Source organism: Garra rufa, chromosome 25 (genome assembly GCF_049309525.1).
Source record: "Garra rufa chromosome 25, GarRuf1.0, whole genome shotgun sequence".
Taxonomy (NCBI): Eukaryota; Metazoa; Chordata; class Actinopteri; order Cypriniformes; family Cyprinidae; genus Garra; species Garra rufa.
This window is the reverse complement of record NC_133385.1, coordinates 14,429,846-14,452,626: the sequence shown is the minus strand read 5'-3', so window position 1 is coordinate 14,452,626 and position 22,781 is coordinate 14,429,846. Positions and strand designations below refer to the sequence as shown.

Here is a 22,781-nt window from a genome sequence, read left to right as displayed (position 1 = left end):
TGTCTAAAAAGCTTTTCCCCCCCCCTTACATATACATAATTTAATGACCCCAAAAAGGACATTGTCTCAAAATTTTGTTAACTTCTTAAGACACTTTTGTCCCTAAAGTGTTGATATGATATATACACATTGCTTAAAGATTTTGAAGAAAACAATGGACAGAGAACGTTTGTTCGACAGTTACTTTGTCTAAAAAGCTTTTTTCCCCCTTACATATACATAATTTAATGTCCCCAAAAAGGACATTGTCTCAAAATTTTGTTAACTTCTTAAGACACTTTTGTCCCTAAAGTGTTGATACGATATATACACATTGCTTAAAGATTTTGAAGAAAACAATGGACAGAGAACGTTTGTTCGACAGTTACTTTGTCTAAAAAGCTTTTTCCCCCTTACATATACATAATTTAATGTCCCCAAAAAGGACATTGTCTTAAAATTTTAACTTCTTAAGACACTTTTATCCCTAAAGTGTTGATATGAAATATACACATTGCTTTAAAGGTTTAGAAGAAACGTGTACAGGGAAGTCTTAGGATTTTACTGTTTGTTTGACAATTACTTTATTTGTAAACCATACTTTCCACACTTATACATTATTTAATGTCCCCAAAAAGGACATTGTTTCAAAATTTGTTAACTTCTTAAGACACTTTTATTCCTAAAGTGTTGATATGAAATATACACATTGCTTTAAAGGTGCCATAGAATGGAAAACTGAATTTACCTTGGCATACTTAAATAATAACAGTTCAGTACGTGGACATGACATACCATGAGTCTCAAACACCATCGTTTCCTCCTCCTTATATGAATCTAGTATTTGCAAAAGACCACTGAAAAATAGGTCAATTCCAACATAACACCGACTGTTACGAAACTTTCCTGGGAACGTTAATAGTTACGCGTCCAACATTTGCATCACCCAATCATCGGTAACGTCAGCACATCAGTAAAACAAGGCAAGCCACTGAAGGGACACGGTTAGCTTAATGCTAGCGCTAGCCTGTTACATTGCAATACATAGGATTTCACTTACCACATAAACAGAGAGATGACTGCGCTGATGATGGTGAATGATGGAGAAATAACTGCGCTGATGATGGCGAATGATTTACAGATCTTGAGAATCACTGAGGAGCAGCTCAACTTGTGTGGTAAGAAGCACTCCCTCTGCATTGTAACTTTACACAGAGCACAAGCGATCATAGTAATGAGACTAAAATGTCGGCGATTCAAAATGGCAGATTCAACAAACCGCATATTAAAAGCGACTAGAGCTCCTAATTAAATATATATTTTTATCCATGTGCGAGCTATAGAGTTCAACAGCTCTGTGAAACAGCCAATCAGAGCAGAGCTCATTAATATTCAAGAAGCTTCCAAATAAGGCAAAAACAGAGCATTTCATTCTAGGGACAAATCCTAGGGTTGTAAATGGACCTGTAAAACCATTTCTGGAGATTTTTTGCCCTTTCCTATGCCATATACCTTCTATGTAGATATCAGAGAACAATTTAAAATATTCTCTCAATGCATTCTATGGCACCTTTAAAGGTTTAGAAGAAACGTGTACAGGGAAGTCTTAGGATTTTACAGTTTGTTTGTCAGTTAGTTTATATGTAAATCATATGTGTCATACTTTTACATTATTTAATGCCCCCAAAAAGGACATTGTCTCAAATTTTGTTAACTTCTTACAACACTTTTGTCCTTAAAGTGTTGATATGCAATATACACATTGCTTTAAAGCTTTTAAAGAAAATATGAACAGAGAAATCTCAGGTTTTAACGTTTGTTTGTCAGTTCGTTTTTATTTAAATCATATTTGCCATACTTTTACATTATTTAAATGTCCCCAAAAAGGATATTGTCTCAAATTTTGTTAACTTCTTAAGACACTTTTGTCCCTAGAATGTCAATATGATATTGATTTAAAGAAGTCTCAGGTTTCAACATTTGGTTGACAGTTACTTTATCTAAAAATAATTTTGCTTTGAAACTACATAACAAATCTAAATCCTTGTGAACATGAAACTTGGACTGAGAAGTCTCAGGTTTCAATGTTTGTTTGACAATTACTTTAATATAAGTATAGAACAAATGGTTTAAAAAATAATGCCCTCTAAAAGGACGTTGTCTCAAATTTTGCTAATTACTTTGGACACTTTTGTCCTTAAAGTGTTGCTATGAACCATCCACACTGCTTTGAAACCAAAGAACAAATCTAAATTCTTGCGAATATGACACCTGGACTGATAAGTCTCAGGTTTAAAATGTTTGTTTGATAGTTACTTTATTTCTATACCATTTTTCCTTACTTATACATTACTTAATGTCCCCAAAAAGGACGTTGTTTCAAATTTTGTTAACTTTTTGGGACACTTTTGTCCCTAAAGTGTCGATATGAAATGTCAACATTGCTTTGAAACTAAAGAACAAATCTTTGTGAATATGAAACTTGGACTGAGAAGTCTCAAGTTTCAACATTTGTCCTTGCTTATACAGTATTTAATGTCACCAAAAAGGACGTTGTCTCAAATTTTGTTAAACTCTTGGAACACTTTTGTCCCTAAAGTGTTGCTATGAACCATCCACACTGCTTTGAAACCAAAGAACAAATCTAAGTCCTTGCGAATATGAAACTTGGACTGAGAAGTCTCATGATTCAACATTTGTTTGACAGTTACTTTATTTGTAAACCATTTTTCCTTACATTATTCAATGTCCCCAAAAAGGACTCTGTCTCAAATTTAGCTTATTTCTTGGGACACTTTCATCCCTAAAGTGCTAATATTAAACAAATTCCTTTGAACCTAAAGGACAAATCTAAGTCCTTGAGAATATGAAACTTGGACTGAGACAATCATTTTTTTCCTTACCATGATTTAATGTCCTCAAAAAGGACGTTGTCTCAAACTTTCGTCTCTAAAGTGTCAATATGAAACATACACATTGCTTTGAAACTAAAGAACAAATCTAAATCCTAGACAATATGAAACTGGGACTAAGAGGCATTTGACAATTTTTTGATTTGTAACTTTTTGTCCCTAGTGTGATGATATGAAACATCTACATTGCTTTGAAACTAAAGAACAAATCTAAATCCTTGAGAATATGAAACTGGGACTGAGAAGCATTTGACAATTTTTTGAATTTGTAAATTTTTGTCCCTAAAGTGTTGATATGAAACATCCACATTGCTTTGAAACTAAAGAACAAATCTAAATCCTTGCAAATATGAAACCTGGACTGAGACGTCTCAGGTTTCAACGTTTGTTTAACAACAAACACTTGAGGAGGGAAAATAATGGTTACAAAATTACTCGAGTCTTTAAACTCCAAGATGTCTAGAACAAAACGTCAAACCCAAGAGTCAACGGACAACGGTGGCCAAAAAATTGAAAAGCAGGCCTCATCATTCCACATCCAAAACTGAACTCCACCCAAGCCAAGCAGCAAAGCTCTAGAGCTCTCACACACACCCCTTCGACTGAACGAGAGCGAGACCTCTGGCATCTCAACAACGCTCCCGGCCAACACTAATCAATGCAATGTGATGGCACACGCAAATGTCAACAAGACAATCTGCAAAATTTACAGCCCCACAAATAATGAACTTTTAATAGACAAACTCAACAAAGAACACAACGACCGCTTGTTTTTAGTTCCGTACCTTTATCAAAACCACGTCCACGGACCTCTCGCCCTTTGCGCACAGGCTGTACCTTCGCCGGTGACGCTCGTACATCTTTTCCAGGATCGAAATGTCAAAGAGAAGAAAGTTCCGTTATAGTCCAACATGAAGCCTGAGACTTGTGGAGTTCCGAGTCAAGCTTTGGGAAAAATGAGCAACTCTCTGCACATCTGCACCATGAACCAGCCCCGTTCTCACTCTCCCTCCCTCCCTCCCTCCCTTCTTCACACACTTCTTTCACCCCTCCCTCTCTCCTTTTTCCTTCTGCACACTCCCTCTCTTTTTCTGTCGCTGACTTTCCTTCTGCTCCCACTGTTTTGTTTTGGACTCACCCTAGTGCAGCTGATCTTTTTCCTTTCCTCTCATCCCACCATTTCCATCCTTCTCAGTTTTCGCATAGAAAGCTTCACGTCTTTCCCAATGTGGCTGAACTCTGATCGGTTAACCACAACCAAAGAAGACGAGGTCGTCATACACATTCGCTGATAATTTTCATAGGAGTTTCATGCTTCAAACAGTGGGACAAGATTCCCAGACTCCACCTAGATTTGTGTCTGCTGTAAGCTGTAAGATAAGGCTTTTCATCTAAGTAAATACTTTATCAGAAAGATTTTGTTGTGATTGAACATAATACACTCTTGATTGCTGTTCGCAATTCAAATGAGAGGTATAAAATTTAGCTTAGGACCTTCAAACCATCTGTATTGAACAATCAACCAACAAACAGCTAGATCAATGGAAACTGTTTCAAATGATGAGAATTATAAAAGGCCAGAGCACAAGCTGATGGAATTCACTGGGATTCAATGAGTGCGAGAAACTAGAATTGAACTTTTGGAAAAGAATCTGAAGTAAATTATGTTGGGTTCATTTTACACAAAAAGGTAAGGGTTCATGTGAAATTGTGGTTCGGTCTTGTTGTTAACGGGATATACTCACCCTCATATCGTTCCAAACCTGTAAGACCTTTGTTCATCTTCAGAAGACCAATTAAGATATTTTTGATGGTATTCATGTGAACATGAAGATACAGAAGAGAAGTCGTTATTTTTGTTTTCTTTGCACACAAAAAGTATTCTCGTGGCTTAATAACATTACGGCCGTCTAGGGCCAGAAAGCTCTTGGATTTCATCAAAAATATCTTAATTTGTGTTCCGAAGATGAACGAAGGTCTTACGGGTTTGGAAAGACATAAGGGTGAGTAATTAATGACAGAATTGTTTTTTTTTTTTGGTGAACTATCACTTGAAAATATTGCATTACATAAAACTATAGACTACAACATGGGTGGTAGCATTCTGACAAGCCTGTTATTGAACCAATGCATGCCAAATTGCTTGTTTTTCCACACGTGCTTGGGAGTTTCCATCCACCATACAGTATAATGAGAGTGTCGATGTGGACATATATAATTTTAAACAAAAACACACTAAACAGTCACACAGACACACCTTGAGCACCAAAAATCACCTTCAATTAAAGTCTTATACACTTTTCCATGTTTAGCATTAAGTTCCTTACTTGTACTTAGGAGAAACAGATATTCAAATAACTGTGTAGGTTGTCCTGACGCAGTCAATTTGATCTTTACTGTGTGTTTGCATGCGTGCGTGTGATTATCCGGTGGAGGAGGGGATAGGAGAAACAAGGGCTCTTTGTGGGGATCCCGGTGCATGTTATCCCACTCAGACCACTCATCTAACACAATCTATGATTTAAAGGTATAGTTTGACGCAAAAGATATAACATTTTGTCATTATTTACTTACCCTCAATGGGTTCTGTGAAATATGGGAACCCTGGACCACAAAATCAATCTTAAGTAGCACGGGCATATTAGTAGCAATAGCCAAAAATACACTGTATGGGTCAAAATATTATTTTATGCCAAAAAAAACAAAAACATTAGGATATTAAGCAAAGATCATGTTTCATGAATATATTTAGTACATTTCATACCGTAAATATATCAAAACCAAATTTTTGATTAGTAACATGCATTGCTAAGAACTTCATTTGGACAACTTTAAAGGCGATTTTCTTAATATTTAGAATTTTTGCACCCTCAGATTCCAGATTTTCAAATAGTTGCGTCTCGACCAAATATTGTCCTTTCCTAACAAAAATAAATCAATCAAAAGTTTTTTTCAGCTTTCAGATGATCATATTACAAAAAAATTGACCCTTACGACTGCACTGTAAAAAGTTTTCACAAGATTTAACTTAAAAATCTAAGTTCAGCAGCTGCCTTTAAGTTTTTAAGTTAAATCAGCTTAAAACTACAAGTCATTTTAACGTATTACAATAAAAATTAGTTGATTTAACTTGTGAGTTTAAATGACTTAAGTTGATTTAACTTAACATTTTAAGGCAGCTGCTAAACTTAAGTTTAAGTTGAAACTGGTCAAAACTTTTTACAGTGTGGTTTTGTGGTCAAGGGCCACATATAAGCATATCCTTTCAATAAAATAAAAACAAATGGCAAAAACAGACCATTTAAACAGTCCATATGAGCTGAGTGCAATATTGAGAGTTTTCTGAAATCATATGATAATCTTTATATAAATAATAGACTGAAATTTAACATTAGTCACAAAAAAAAAAGAAGCAGCAATGTCCGAATCATGAATGAATCAGATGAATCAAAATTAATCATTTGATCCAATTCACAAAACTAGACTGAATGATTTCGAATTCTTGAACTCGCTAACTTATCGGTCCGGTCACAATCATTAAGCTCAATGAAGGAACAGATTTAGCAGTGAATAACAAGTTGGCATTAAAGGGAAATTCATCTGTTTGCCTGTTTCCTAAATGAATGCTGAAGTGAATGATTCATCCATTGCAAGTTTGTTTGACTTTTTAAATCAGTCAGCCATAAAAAGGTATCTTACAATTTCAGAATAAACAAATACAGTTCAAATATGTGACCCTGGACCACAAAACCAGTCATAAGTAGCATGGGTATATTTGTAGCAAATGTGGCAGATATTATACATTTTTCTCTTTTATGCCAAAAATCATTAAGATATTAAGTAAAGATCATGTTCCATGAAGATATTTTCTAAATTTCCTACTGTAAATAGGGTAGTATGTAGTAAAAAGTAATATGTATTGCTAAGAACTTCTAAGAACTTTCTCAATATTCTGATTTTTTTGCACCCTCAGATTCCAGATTTTCAAATAGTTGTTTCTCAGCCAAATATTGTCCTATCCTAACAAACCATACATCAGTGGAAAGCTTATTTATGCATTCGATTATAGTTTAAATGTTTTTGTGTAATTTCTAAATGCACTGAAAAGAATGTCAAACACTAAAATATAAATGTCTGCTTTTGTGCTCCACAGAAGAAAGCCATATGGGTTTGGATCAACATGAGGGTGAGTAAATGACTTTTTGGAAGAACTAACGCTGGAAATGAGAGAAAACAACAAAGGATGATGGACCAAGGGGGGAAAAAAAGAAAAAAGAGAACGACTTGAAAGGGGCGAGCAGAAGCACAGAAGTTGAGTGAGAACAAAACAAAGGATATTTCCATCAGTGGCGGAGCCAACAAACAGATGCATGAATGGAAGGAGTGTGTGTGGATCTAGACCAGCCTCAGTGGTGTCTTCAACCCTCCCACTCCACCAACACCAGCCCTTTTGCTTTTCTTCAACATCACGCCATTCTTACACTTCACATTCCAGTGCTTGAGAGGCAGCCTTGTCCCTTTTTCCAACACACTAGACGGCAGATTTGCGTTCGCGTGCGTGTTTGCGTGTTTGTGAGTGTGTGCGCTAAGGCTCTGTTTCCCAGAGGTGGCTTGTGTGGTTTATTAGTTTGGATGTTTAGTGAAAAAGGAACTCCTTTAAAGGGGTTCCCACAAAGCTGCACGAGAACAGATGAAAAGAGCCGAAGAAAGCTGTGTTAGGAGCTGCTGGTGGCATTATAGAGACCACAGTCTGTGCTTTTTGGCCCTTCTTGTCCCTCTCTCTAACACATATGTAGACTACTAGACAGCTCAGTGCACATCTGGAAGGAGTTATATCACATGCTAACACAAGAGGGAGCCACAGCGCTCTGGACGACATAGAATAATAAGCTAAAAACAGCCAAACCAGCCATTTCCCATTATAAAAAGCATTCAACAAAACATCCAAAGTCAATATGAAATCAAAAAATGATCCATTTTCGTCAATAAAGCATGTTTCTGGTCTTATTGTGAATGATTAATTTGTCCATGTTAAAAAACAAACAAACAGTATAATTATATGCTCATGCTAATTATTAGCCTACAGTATTCAGCCTCTTCAAAAATAACTCGGATTTCACGCTACCTTGGGGAAAAAAAAACAGCTAAAACCAGCCTAGGCTGGTTGGCTGGTTTTAGCTGGTCAACCAGCCTGGTTTTAGCTGGTCATAGCTGGAAGGCAGGCTGGTTTTAGAGGGGTTTTGTCCACTTTTCCAGCCTGGCCAGGCTGGTCAGGCTGGTCTTAGCTGGTCAGGCTGGGAAACCACCAGCTAAAACCAGCCTGACCAGCTTGGGAGACCAGCTAAAACCAGCCACTTCCAGCTTAAACCAGCTAAGACCAGCCAACCAGCCTAGGCTGGTATTAGCTGTTTTTTTCAGCAGGGAATTTTCTGTTAGAAATAACTGCAATGAGAAATTTATTCATCAACTACCTCCAAAGGTAAGAAATATTCGAAGACAGAGCTTTTCTGAAGTGGAAAAACACAAATCAGTTAGCCTAAGTAATTTGCTAACTTTACAAATTAGATTGTAGCCTAGCAACCTCAGATCCGATTTCTAATTGACCTTCATAAATTAAACAACAGAATGACAACACAAGTTAAAATATGAGAAACATCACTACAAATTTATTTCATATATTCACCACCTTATGAAAATTAACCATGGTTTTACTACAAATAAAACCAAAAAACCATTACTTTAGTTCTCTTCCCACAGGTTACCCTGTTGAAAAACATTCAAATGCTGGTTAGGTAGGTTTTGATGCTGGGAAGCTGGTTTTAGCTGGTTTATGCTGGTCCTTAACTGGTTTATGCTGGTGCCTAGCTGGTTTAAGCTGGCCCTGAACAGGAGGAACCAGCTTAGGACCAGCACATGGCCAACTTAAACCAGCTAAGGACCAGCTAAAACCAGCATCAAAACCTACCTAACCAGCATATGCTGTTTTTTTCAACTGTCTACACTAACCATAGTTTAACCATGGTATTTGTAGTAAAACTGTGGTTGTACAAATGGTAGTCAATACGACAAAAAAAAAAAAAAAAAAAAAACATGGTTAGCCTACTACACTTTTACTATAATAAAACCATGGTTCATTTTCGTAAGGGTTTTAAAAACAAGCAAAGCACTGCTAATAAGTCCCTGGCTTTCTTGTGGTTTGTATTGGACCAGCAAGGATAAAGTTAGCATGCTAGTCAAAATTGGGATGCTCTGTAAATGTGGCCTCTGCTCTTATCTCAAGAGTCTCTTAAGATAGAATGTTCCAGAGTGCAATTTCCTTCAAATGCTGACAATGTAGCTACACAACCTCATGATGCGGTCCAAGTCTGCATGCCAGACCGTAGATAAGTGTAAATGTAGCTTGATTTCAGAGACAACCTAGACAAACTGGAAGAAAGCAGCTAAAGAAAGCGAACGGGTTCAAAAACGAGACGTAGCATTCTCTGCTAATTTGTTTGAAGACAAAAGATGTCTGAATGAAAACCCATTATGTTACACTACAATATTTCTTTTTGAAAAAAGATAATTTCATCCCTCATGCTTGAGTGCGCTGCAATCAAAACAAAGAGAATGCTAGCCGCAACATGCTAGCAAACACATGAGACAGTTTCAATTGATTTAAGGCCCGTTCAAACTAAAAATGACAACTCTGCACTGCAGTTTTGTTGCATACCGAGCTCTTTAAAATGATGTTGAAACTTATAAATGAAAATTCTGGCATTATTTACTCACCGTCATGTCATTCCAAACCTGTAATGCTGATGATACACTGGGCAACTTTTTGAGCAATTTTATCGGGCAACTTTTTTTGAGCAATGTTGCTTGGGCACTTTCTCATTAAAAATGGGTAACACATTTCTATCTGGAAAATTTAGATCTGTTGTGGGTTCTGTTTCACACCTGGCTGCCCGTTTACGGCAACATTTGCCAAAGTTGCCCGGCAACATTGCTCAAAAAGTTGCCCAGTGTATCATCAGCATAAGACCTTTGTTCATTTTCAGAACACAAATTAAGATATCTCTGATCAAATCTGAGAGCTTTCTGACAGTGTAGACAGCAACGCAACTACCACATTTAAGGCCTATAAATGTAGTAAGGAAATTGATAAAATAGTCCATCATCAGTGGTTCAACTATAATGTTATGAAGCTATGAGAATACTTTTTGTGCACAAAGAAAATAAAAATAACAGCTTTATTATCTTCCACATCAGTCAATGCTCGTTCACAAGAGTACCACAATGCATGCGTGTGGTCCTGCTGACTTTTTGCACAATTCTTGTAGCTTCATAACATTACAGTTGAACTATTACTGTCACATGGACTATTTTAACAATGTCTTTACTACCTTTCTGGGCCTTGCAGGGTCAAAGAGCTCTCAGATTTCATCAAAAATGTCTTGATTTGTGTTCTTAGGTCTAAGGTCCTATGCGTTTTTTGAAAGACATGAGGGTGAATAATTAATGACAGAATTTTAATTTTGGGTAAACTATCCCTTTAAAGTCAGATTAATTCTGACTTGCTGTCAATGTTTTTAGCATCGATTAGCTAAAAAAAAAAAAAAAATCTGAAAGTGATTACAGTGATATAGTCATAGCTGTGGACTTCTCTATTCTCATTTCCCGTTCTCAAGAATTAGAATGATTATTAAAACTTCATAGCTGCATATAGTATTACAGTTTCAGTTTTGGTGTGAATGGGCCTTTAGATACTGTCCCAAGTTTTTGAGTTTTGAGTACTTTGTATCTTTCATCTCCTCAACAATATAGTTTAAGATCATATCAAGTACTCCAAAACCTAATTGGGAGGCACAGGAAGCAGTCAAAACAATATGGATTCCCACAGGAAGATGACAATATAAACGTCTGAAGTTTTTTCTAATCAGAAACTTCCAAGGACTGTTGATAGACATCTCATTTAATCACTCTTGCTGGCCCGCATAAACACCCAAGCTATCACATCTTCCCTTCCTCCCTCTTTTTCCTCGCCACTGATATCATCCCTCTGACACACAACTGGGAAAAAAAAGGTGTCCAGAATGATGTCATCTTTCCTTCATGAGAAAAGGACAGCACATACACAACCACAGTGTGAGCTGTACAGTGGCAGTGTTCCCATATCTGCCAGCTTGACCTTACGAGACACAGTTCAGCAGTTCCAACTCAGACCTGCGTCACAACGCTGAGGCACTTTCAGCAACCAGGCAGAGGAATCAGATTTACGACAGAAGGTCAGGTTGAAAACATCCCTAAATTTCTGCCCAGTGGAGCCTTCCTAGCTACTGGGAATTCAGGGTGGCTGGAAGGAAACTCTGAGTGAATCATACCAAGAGGTCTAAATGTTAATGATTTATTTAGTGGATGGCAGGTTGAGGATAATAGCCAAAGAATACTCACCGTTTCGGAATTTGCTATGTCTGCTGAGGAGTCTTGGTGTCCGTCCACCGCATCCTTAGCTAAAGTGCTGTCATCTGTGAGGCGGAATCAAGACAGAGGACATTTAAGCACTTCTAAGTTTACAAAAAGGATTTTTGTGCATGTGCAAACAACAAAACGCTTCATTTAAATAAGTCTCACAGTTTCAAGGAAATTCACTTGCCTGACTTTTAACTGAAACTTCCAAAAATCAATAGGTAATTCATTAACTCTGCTGCTGATTCATGTCCGAAGAGCGAACAGGTTTATTTGTTTACTCAGAAATGGACAAATCATGATAAGACCATTACATTATTAACCTATTTCATTTGTTAAAAGGAAGTGACTTATTCCTCCTTTCCAACTGAGGTCAGCAGCTCCATGAATGTGATATAAATAACACATACAGTAAGCAGCTATTAGTAGAACAATGCTGAATTCTCATCCATGTGGAAAAGAGCTGGGCGTCTACCTTGTGAAAAAAAGAATTCACAAGACATCTTTCAACTGTTTTCATTCTACGATGTGAGGCAGAGGTGACATCAGCAGGTTGCCATGATACAGTGCTCTGCAAATACACAATGCCATTTGCAAACACTCCCTATTAACACTGTTACCTGACTGACAAGTGAGGTTTTTCCTTTTTGGATGGAAACCTAAACCACTGATCAAGTTTCAAATGTAGTATTTTGCCTAAATGTTAGTAAAAATAACATTACAGACAAAATCTGTATAAATATTGACCTTAATAATATCCCAATGTTATGTCCACTGGAAGGCAAACACCATTGTATTCACTCGCACACGCAAGCATGTGTCAGAATTCAATGAGGCTAATGACAAATCTGATTGGAATGACATGAAAACATACTTCATTTAGCAGCAGAAAAAAAGTTTAGACTTTTAAACAACTGTAGCATCAACAGATGCTATTATCTGATAGCATCAGGCTCTCTAAAATATCAGAATGATAAATAAAAATGCATTACCTGTCATTTGTTTGACTTGTGGTTCCTCAGCACATTGCTGAAGAGTTTCGCTGGGCTCCATCAAACAATCAGGAGTATCTTGATGTAATCCATTCAGGCTCTCAGGTGTATCTGAAGGCTGCGGATCCTCAGTCAAACCATTGTCTACTATATCCACTGGGGAAGTGTGTTCTAAATCCTGGTGCAGTCCACTATTAATATCCAAAGGGGAAGTGAGCTCATCTGTTGAGGATGAGGCATTGAGTGGGTCAGACATGGAGGAGCTCTCCAGAGCTGAACCACTGGTGGTGTCCATGAGAGAGGACGGGTTGTCCCCCGAGATGGTCGTCTCACACGTATCGGTAGCCATGTCAACACATTCATCCCCACCAGGAATTACATCAGAGATCTTTACTCCATCAGTAAAGGGGGTCTCAGAAGGTCTCTCACCTTGGCTTTCCGTTAGGGCTGAGGCACACGACAAGTCTAGGTCATTCACACATTCAACAGTAGGTTCTGCTGATGTGTTTGCACTCTCCTTGGAGGATTCTGGAAGCTGGAACTGCGCATTGGATTCAGGACAATCATTGTTTGTGATTTCCGACGGATCAGGGAGCTCGCTGATTGTGTCCTGTGAAGTGGAGTCAATTTCCGTTTCCTGTAGAGGTTCATCTGGAGCGACATCCTTAAATCCCGGTTCCTCTTGCAAAGTAGGAACCAAAGGTTCCCCTGGCTCACAAATTTTATTTTCATTTGCATTATCTCCAGAATATTCCTCAAGAATCTGCTCAACCAGTTTGGATGCAGAATCTAGTTGATCAAACGTTTCAGATGCCTCTTCTCCAAAAGGATAAGGAGTTTCTACGATTATATCTGCTTCACAATGTTCAGAAGACAGTACTGTAGACACATCCTTTTGTATATCAGTTACAATAAAGGCTTCGGAGGCAAGAGACTGGGAAGATTCATCAGTTTGTGGAGTTTGCAGTTTTGCATCAGTCAGCTGAGATGATTCATCAACTGGTTTGGACGTAGAATCTGGCTGAACAAACGTTTCAGATGCTTCTTCTCCGAAAGGAGTTCCAACGATTATATCAACTCCACAATGTTCAGTAGACACATCCTGTTGTAAATCACTTGCAATAAAGGCTTCAGAATCAACAGGCAGAGAACATTCATTAGAAGATCTTGATTTGTCATCCAACTGTGAGACAACAATGTTCTCAATTGATTCTGGCTCTTCAAAAATCTCCTTAGAGTCGTTTATCCTCTCATTAGGGGCTACCTCCTTGCTTTCATCAGGTAGAGTCCCGTCAACCTGGCAAGACGAAACCTCCGCAGAGATGCCAACGGAAACCCCTGCTTTGTCACAGTCTGAGTCATTCAACAAAAGCTCCTGACATTCTAATGCAGTTTCTGAAGGTTGTGTGACTTCTTGTGGCTGTTGAAAACCTTCTGTAGTCTCCAATAAGGGCTCCACAGCTGGACCTTCATGAGAGGAAGTCTCAGGAACAGGCGAGAGCCCTCGTCGAACCTTGTGTACTGGTCCTGGTGCCATGTTTGGCCGGAGACTAAATGATTTTAAAGAATCACCCTCTGCAACGCTAAATCCAGAGTTCTGCTTTATGCTAGCGTCATCCGTAACCAAACCAGAAACTGACTCAGTGTTGGCTTTGGTTTGTTCGCTAAGATTTCCTGTTTCTGTCTCTAGGCTACCATGTGGCTTGTCAACACCATCAGAAATAACAGTTTCGTTGTTTCGTACGGATGAGGTAACCTCAGAATTTACCTGAATTAAAGTAGCTTCATCTGTTTCCACCGAGCATTCCGTAGGCAGCTTAGGCTCAATCTTGTCGTCGTGCTGACCGTTTTCCTCTGGATCACGGGAAGAAACTGCTGAAGAGTTTAAGCCTATTTCCTGGCTGCTATTCGTCTCCCCTTCCCTTTCCTCTGGTAAGTCCCCTCGCCAACTAAGATCTGTACTCCCCTCGCTCTCCTCCTCTCTTTGTGAAGGCTGACTAGTTTCCGTGGGGAGGAGACCCTGAGATTGTGCGTGGCCCATGTCTTGGGACTCAAGGTTGCCAGATTGAGCGTTATTGTCTGATTCAGTCTCTAAACTCCTCTGGCTAGCCTCTTGCTCTTCTTGGTTCCCTTTATCAGCCCCCTGTTTGGCACTGATTACGCAGAGCTCTATATCAGCTTCCTCCCGCTGGTTTCCACAGGAAGGGGCACTGAAAGTCACAGAATCGCCTTCTACCCGCTGCTGCGAACAATCAGCCTTATCTGACACCTTCCCAGTATCCCCTACAGCTGGCGGGTCGGGCTCCACCTCCCCGTCCTGCGATTGGACGTGATCTCCTGTGCCATTTTGACGAATACACAATCCATCCTCAACGGCAGAGCTGTTCGAATCGCAGGTTTCAGATTTGGGTTCCTGATGCTCAGGTTCCAACGAATTGGGCGGTAGGCTGTCTGTTCTATCGCTGGAGTCTCTGTTAAGAATCAGCAGTGCTGGTTTATGCTGTGGCAGAGGATCTTCCTGAATAAACAAAATGTAAAAAACAGCTATTAAATAAAGCAGCACGCCTTATACAGCCCTCATTAAAACTGACATTAAACATTCACCCAGAGAAACAGCGCAAGGGTGCGTGCACAGAGACAGTCTAGTTTGTGATCTGCATTTAGTCACTTCCTTTAGTCACAGATAGCTACCTCCTGCAGAGTTCTGCCACAAAAGCAAACATCCCTGCTGATCGTACCCAGCTGGAAATATCACTGCGATCTTAAAGTGGCAGAGCAAGAAAATTCTGACTTTAGACCCACCTACTGCCATAGAGTACTCGAAATTCCCTGACTCACCTTCTGATGTGACCGAATGAGGCGTTGGAGCTCCTCCACATCAAACTGAAGGTTAGGTTGGGGACTCCCTGGCACATCCTCTAGCGTCAGGGTGTAAGTGTTTAGCTTGGGGTGGTGTCGCAGAACTCTGCCTTCTGGGTAACGCCACTTGGACGCTTTCGTCTCCAACTCAGGCAGGTTCTCAACCCTGCCCAACACAAACATAGCAAACTTTGAGAACACCCAGTCTCGAGGCACTGAATCAGCAAGGCCACACCCAGCACACCTACAGAGGATGTGAAGTAATACATAGTGCTGATTGTGGTTACCTATTGAACAGAATGTCAAGTGTGAAAAATCACTCATTTAGACAACATAGCCATCCTTAAAACAGGTTTACATCCGGCACAATGAGCATGGACAACAGGAATTTCATTGTTTCTTTAGACAAAGACATAAAAAACACTCTCTCTCTAATGTAAAAACCTGTTCTGCTTTTAGTGCGGGGAGAGTGTGATTACATTAAAGGTGAATTTGAAGTTCCTGGTCGCAGTGTCAACATGTCAAACTAGCAGGGAACAAGGCGGACACACGACTAAACATTATGTATCTTCGTAATGGTAAATTACTAATAAGGTGGAATCACCTTTGTCAGACCCACAAACAGGGTCCGAAATTAACACTCGCCACTCGCCAAATGCGAGCAAATTCTCTGTCTGGCGAGTTAACTTTAAAGCCCAATCCGCCACATGGCGAGTAAATCTTTTCACCAGCAATGTTAATCAGTATCAGTCTCACGGATCTCTGTGATGCTCCCCCGATCGGGCCAGTGCTGCCTTGTCACTAAAGTGAATACAGTCTGGGTTCACACCGAAAGCCAAGCCAATATGCGCATCGCGTCACTCGCTGTAATTTTTCCCGTCACTAGCGCGACTAACAAGAAGGCACGATCAACCATGGCAGAGATAAATACAATCGCTGCTTTGTACCGGTTGTGTAAGTCCTAAATACACAAAGCCAAATGCCGACGTGTCTGGGTTCAAAGCACAGTAATGTAACACAGATATATCTCAATAATTCGTCTATAAACAAAGTGTAGAGAGAGAGTAAATAAGAGATTGATCTTGCGGTACAGAGAGCGTCGTTGATTATAATAGAGCTTTGTGATATCGGAAACTAAGATGAGTAACAGCTTTTAATATATTTTTTTATGGGAGTTTGTAAATGAGATATTGATTTAAAACAGCAGTTAAATAAACAAGAAGTTATTATTAAGTGACTTACATTGGCTGATTTTCGTCGTCAAAATTATTCTGGACCAAGTCACACTGCTGTGTTTGATTGTAGATGTGCAACGGCTCTGCGTGTCTCCATTCAAACACAGCGGTGTTTCTTTTATGAGTGAACATGTGTTTTTAAACGAATCTTGTGAAATGATTCAATTTCCCATTCATAAAGAGAGTAACTTGCTTTATTCTTGAATGAACCATGCATTCAAACGAATCAGTGATCAATTTCAGTTTCGTGCCGCCACCTGCTGGCATATATTTTTAGTTATTGAAATCTTAAATACTTCTTTAATTCTTTAAATTATCAATTGTATTTAAAGAAAAGTTATGCTGAATAAAAAGTGTATGTATAGTTATATTTGGCTTTTGACACATTTAAAATATGTGGCTTAGAAATAAATATTAACTTTTTTCTTTTTGGTGGGGCCAGAAAAAATTTTGGCCAGTAGAAAAATTCCTTAGCGTTGAACCCTGCTGTGGCACAAAGACTGCGTCAGAAGCAGGAGGCCAGATTTCATGGACAAAGAAAAACAAGTGGTCTGACTAGATCAGATAGTTCGTTAAAAACATTTCCAAGTTATAATAAAAAATCTAAAATGACCAAAAAGTTGTTTTTCTTATTGATGTTTTAATTGTCACTCCTCTCTGTCCGGAGCACACATAATATACAGGTTAACGTGCTTTGGATATATCTGTGTTAAATCGTTCAGAATTTTGGCAGGTAAAAAATAAGTTTGGCCGGTGGATTTTTTAATCCACCGGCCAACTAGGCCGGTGTGTCAAAAACTTAATTTCGGTCCCTGCCCACAAAGCTACAAGCTTTCAAAAGAGAAAATGTGCAACTGTTTGTCTTTTTGTGCGTGTAAGTAGCTCAGATTGTCCCCGGGGCTCTGACACATGGGTAACAACAGGAACTGTTTTCACCTGCTCTGTATCTAAGGTACAAAGCGGAACCCATAGCAACCCTGTAACATCACACAGGAAACTAACGAGCGCAAAGTGAAAAGGAGAAGCTCTTAAGGTCTTGCGGACCTGAGAGGAATATTTTAGGCAGCCTGAGCATTAGCCAAATGACAGATGTGATGAAAGGCTGAACTCCTAAAGATTGGAGAGCTGTTTGCTTCCTATCACTAATTTAATTGATTAATCTAATCTATAGATACAAAAAAAAGACATACAATGGTAACATTATAAGATTGTGTTGTGTGTTTTATATGTTATGCATTACTCTTTAAAGGGTTAGTTCACCAAAAATTAGCCAAAAAAGCAGAAATTGTTGAATAAAGTGATTGTTTTTGTTTTCTTTGTGCACAAAAATATCTCATAGCTTTATAAAATTAAGGTTGAACCACTGATGTCACATGGTATTTTTAACAATGTCCTTACTACTATCTGGTCCTAGAATGTTTCAGTTGCATTGCTGTCTATGCAGGGTCAGAAAGCTCTCGAATTTCACTAAAAATATTATAATTTGTGTTTCAAAGATGAACGAATGCCTTGTGGGTTTGAAACGACATTAAGAATCACACATAGGCAAGTAATATAACATTATAACAGTATTATAACAGATCACAATGCGAATAAGATATGAAATACTGTATTTTAATGACTTCATTGGAAGTTATAACTAAAGTACATCAAAATATCTTAGAGAAACCATCAACGAAATACTACAAGCTTTGATGGAAAGATTTGAGGCAACATCTAAGGGTGTGCTGTGGTTCAGTACACTTGCTTTAAATGAGGCACTAACCAAAGCACTTAACGGCCTTCCATAACAGACTCTTGAATCCAGAGAGCACTGATCTGTCCTCTTTCTTTATGTCTGTGATCACATTTCACTGGCTTTACCTAAGCTGGGCAGCCAGTGACCCGGTAGACATCAGTCTGGGCGACACTGCTAACAGGAAATGGTTTCTAGAGTGATTCAAATATAATTTAATAGATGTGAGGTCACAGGTATACTGTATGTCAGTATTTCTCTGTCATATAGAAGCCAGTTTCTGCCATTGAATAAAAAATAAAAAGGCAACTGCGACTTTCTCACAAATCTAAGCATTTAAGTTTACATCTCTCAATTCTAACTTTTTCCCCTCAGAAATTGACCTTATAACCCACAATTGTGAGTTTATATATCACAATTCTGAGAAACAAATCAGTATTGCGACAAAAAGTCAGAATTGCGATATACAAACCCGCATTTGTGAGAAAAAGGTCAGAATTGTGAGTTTATCTCTTAAAATTCTGAGAAAAAAAGTTTTGCGACATAAACTTGCAACTGCGAGTTTATATATCAATTCTGAGAAAACAAAGTCTGAATTGCAAGATACAAACTTGCATTTTGAGAGTTTATATCGTAATTCTGACTTTGTAACTCGCAATTGTGAGTTTGTATCACGCAATTCTGAGAAAAAAAATAAGAATTGTGAGATACAAACTCGCATGTCCAAGAATAAAGTCAGAATTGTGAGTTTATATCATGCAATTCTGAGAAAAAAGTCAGAAATGCAAGTTTATATCTCAAATTTCCGATTTAATATCTAAGAATGGTAAGTTTATATCCCTCAATTCGGACATAAAATCTGAATTTCGAGATGTAAACTTGCAAGTCTAAATATTAATTCTGAGAAACAAAGTCAGAATTGCGAGAAAAAGGTCAGAATTGCAAGATACAAACTCGCAAAAAGTCAGAATAGTGAGTTTATATCGTAATTCTGTAAAAGAAAAAAAAGAGAATTGAGATACAAACTGGCATTTGCGAGAGAAAAAAATCAGAATTGTTTATATCATGCAATTCTAAGAAAAAAGTCAGAAATGTGAATTTATATTGCATAATTCTGACTTCATTTCTCAGAATTGTACGTTTATATCTCAATTCTGAGAAAAAAAGTCTGAATTTCGAGTTTGCTTTGCGCAATTCTAAGAAAAAAGTCAGATTTGCGAGATGTAAACTTGCAATTCTGAGTTTATATCACGCAATTCCAATAAAAGTCAGAATTGAGAGTTTCACAATTTCATAATTTCATAATTCTGACTTTACCTCGCAATTGTGAGTTTATAGCACGCAATTTTGAGAAAAAACGTAGAATTTTGAGTTTATATCTTGTAATTCTGACTTTATAACTCGCAATTGTGAGTTTATATGACACAATTGAGACAAAAGTAAGAATATCTAGTTTGTTTTGTGCAATTCTGAGAAAAAAAAAGTCTGAACTTGCAATTGCAAGAAAAAAAGGTCAGAATGTGAAAAAGTCGCAATTACATTTTTTTTTTACATTCAATGGCGAAAACAGGCTTCCATACTCTCATCTCTCCCACTCATATCTCATAAATATGTGAGCAGGGCTTTAAAGGGTAGAGATGTGTTTAGATTTCAACCCTAAGGAGTACACAGACCGCCTTGGTCCCCTCTTTAAGAATAGTTAAGTATGGGAACATATGGAACCAGTCCCACGCAGGTTTGCTAGTCATAGACTGTGAAGAGCACTGGCTGGAGGAAACTGATAAAGGTAAACGTCTCCGTTACACACGCACAGGTAATAAGTAAATCTGCAGACAGGATCTTGCTGGTTTAAAACAGTTTCTGTTGTCGATTGCAAAGGCTTGCTTTAAAAAGCTTATGTGGCTTTAACTGTTTACAAAGAGCTCAGAGCCACATGGCCTGTCCTTGTGTTTGGCTCTTATCTCCCCTACATTTCAACATCCTCCCTTCTTCAGAACACAACACTAAATCTCGCCTCATTCACATGATAAAGTCCTTGCTTTAATATTATAAATCTGACTCAGTCTAACATTGATCTGTTTGAGAATCCCAACACAAACATTGGCTCAGCGGATCGGTTTGGCTGACCAGTGGAAGATGGGGGGAGTGTTCTTAGGACATTTGAAAAATAATGACTTTGCAACCTTTACAAGTGTGACTTAACTTTTTATGTTTGAGAGCAACAAATATGATAAAGCTGTATTTGTTTAAGGCATTTCAAAGGTCACCACGTCTGCGGCTTGCAACAGCCCATTTATGGCATTAATCTGGTCAGATTTCGCTGTCTAAACATCATTACATAATTTAATTTTTCAGGCAACTCTCAGGACTCATTTAAGGCGTTATAATAATAATACATTTTATATATATTGTATATATGTTAAATAAAACCCATTTAATTACAATTTAGTGTAAATTCACCAATAATAAAAAAGGTAAACCATGAAGAATATTCAGCTATTGATATTATGGAATTGAATTATATATTTTTTTTATAATTATATATTTTAACTAGTGCTGCCAAAGATTAATCACGATTAATCTAGAGCCGCAAATCGATTAGTCGTGATTAATTGATTTAAAACAAAAGTTTGTTTACATACTATATGTGTGTACTCTGTATACTTATTATGTGTGTGTGTGTGTGTGTGTGTGTGTGTGTGTATATATATATATATATACACACACACACACACACACACATACACGTATGTATATATTTAAACAAATATTTGTGTATTTGTATTTACTTAAATACTGTATAAATATTTTACATATGAATCTAACATATTTTTCCTTAATACACACATATTGCGTGTAAACAAACTTATTTTGAATCGATTAATCACGACTAATCGTTTTGCAGCTCTAGATTAATCACACCCAAAATATAATATTTATATATAATATTAATTATTTGAATATAAACATACATGTAAATGTTTTAAAAAAAATACTGTATTTAATAATAAATATACAGTGTACACACATATATTACATAAACAAAAACTTATTTTGGATGCGATTAATCGCGATTAATCATTTGACAGCACTAATTTTAATACATAATGCTATTCTGTTTCTGTAAATAAAAACTTACTAAATAATCCGAAATATTTTGGAGATCCTTCCGATATTGTCTTCAACACCAAGAGGGGCCTTGGCGTCAAAAAACTAGCCAAAATGCTATTTTAAGGATTGTTTTTTGCAAACTTACTCCGTCAGCAGTTTCTGGAGCTGCGTGTGGCCTCTCTTCTGGGCGACCCTGGCCGGCGTACGACCCCGTTTGTTGGGAACTCTGAGAGCCTCTCTTCCTCCAGGTTGCTGGAGTAGAAACAGTGCTACCTTGCGTAGTCCGCGCTTTGCAGCAAAGTGCAAAAGTGTGTCTTGTGGTCCAGGTTCTATAAAAATGAAAACAGAGTCTAGTTAAGGTTGCGAGCTCAGTTTAATCTCTTTCCTCGTCCTTTTAAAACAACACTATTATCTAATGCATATTTTTGATAGTGCTGTTTCAGGAAAATGCCACACTCACTGCTCCATGGGGGCTCTGAAGCTCTAAGCCACACCCCTTGAAACTTCAGAACCAATGAGAGCAGGCAAAGCCCTCAAACAAGACCCACCCCCACAATTCCCTCGACCTCTGTCAACAGAATCTCCTGACAAACTTGTGCAAACATCATTTCAATAGATCATTTACAATGAGGACAGACAAATCAGGCAGAGAGGTTTCCTGAGTGAAAGAAGCGATCGTATTTGAAGGTGTTTATCATAAAGACAGATTACAGAGTGCTGTTTTAGAAAGTTCAGGAAGCTTGAATGAGGCTCTCTGTGAAAGCAGCAGAGACAGAGGAAGGATTGTTCTTGCTGGTTAATGAGAGGCTGAGAATGAGACTGCCCTCGTTTAATCGGCCCACTGAGGATCCAACAACCAATTTGAAGCCCCGAGCAAGAAAAAAAAGAAGCTGTGGTGAAGTGATCTGGCACTGGAGAGAACAGCAGATCAGGATCACTACACAGTCTGATTGGAGACACAAGTGTGGACATGACACTATGTTGAAAATACTGGTGTCAAGTAACTTGTATCCGAAGGCCATGTTAGAATCGTCGTGCTCAGGCCTCAAAACACTGGCGTTACCATAGTGTGTCTTTTAAACAGTGGTATCATAACTGTAATTTAGTAAATTATGTGAAGGAATGCAATAGGAAGAGTTTAACTTACTCGTCTTAAAGGGATAGTTCACCCCAAAATGAAAATTCCATAAGACCTTTGTTCATCTTTAGAACACAAATTAAGATATTTTTGATTAAGTCCAAGAGCTTTCAGTTGCGCAGGGTCAGAAAGTTTTCGGATTTTATCAAAAATATCTTACTTTGTGTTCTGAAGACGAACGAAGGTCTTACAGGTTTCGAACGACACGAGGGTGAGTAATTAATGACAGAATTTTCATTTTTGAGTGAACTATCCCTTTAAATTATCCATTTACCCACTCTTATATTGTTCCAAACCTGTTTTTTTTTTCTTACACGCATTAAACGAGGACATGCTCTTTATCATTAATAATCAAAAAATATTTCATCCACA

The 22,781-nt window shown here is 38.0% G+C and overlaps 1 protein-coding gene across 1 annotated transcript in view; it reads right to left on the bottom strand.

Moving 5' to 3' along the window:
- akap13 (A-kinase anchoring protein 13) overlaps nucleotides 1-22,781 on the bottom strand; it is a 110,244-nt gene that overhangs the window by 61,922 nt on the left and 25,541 nt on the right. The window contains exons 7-10 of the mRNA XM_073831592.1: nucleotides 21,417-21,600; nucleotides 15,170-15,356; nucleotides 12,332-14,849; nucleotides 11,325-11,398 (exon numbers count right to left, since the gene is read on the bottom strand). Of these exons, the coding sequence (XP_073687693.1) occupies nucleotides 11,325-11,398; nucleotides 12,332-14,849; nucleotides 15,170-15,356; nucleotides 21,417-21,600 (2,963 nt within the window). The remainder of the gene's footprint in view (nucleotides 1-11,324; nucleotides 11,399-12,331; nucleotides 14,850-15,169; nucleotides 15,357-21,416; nucleotides 21,601-22,781) is intronic.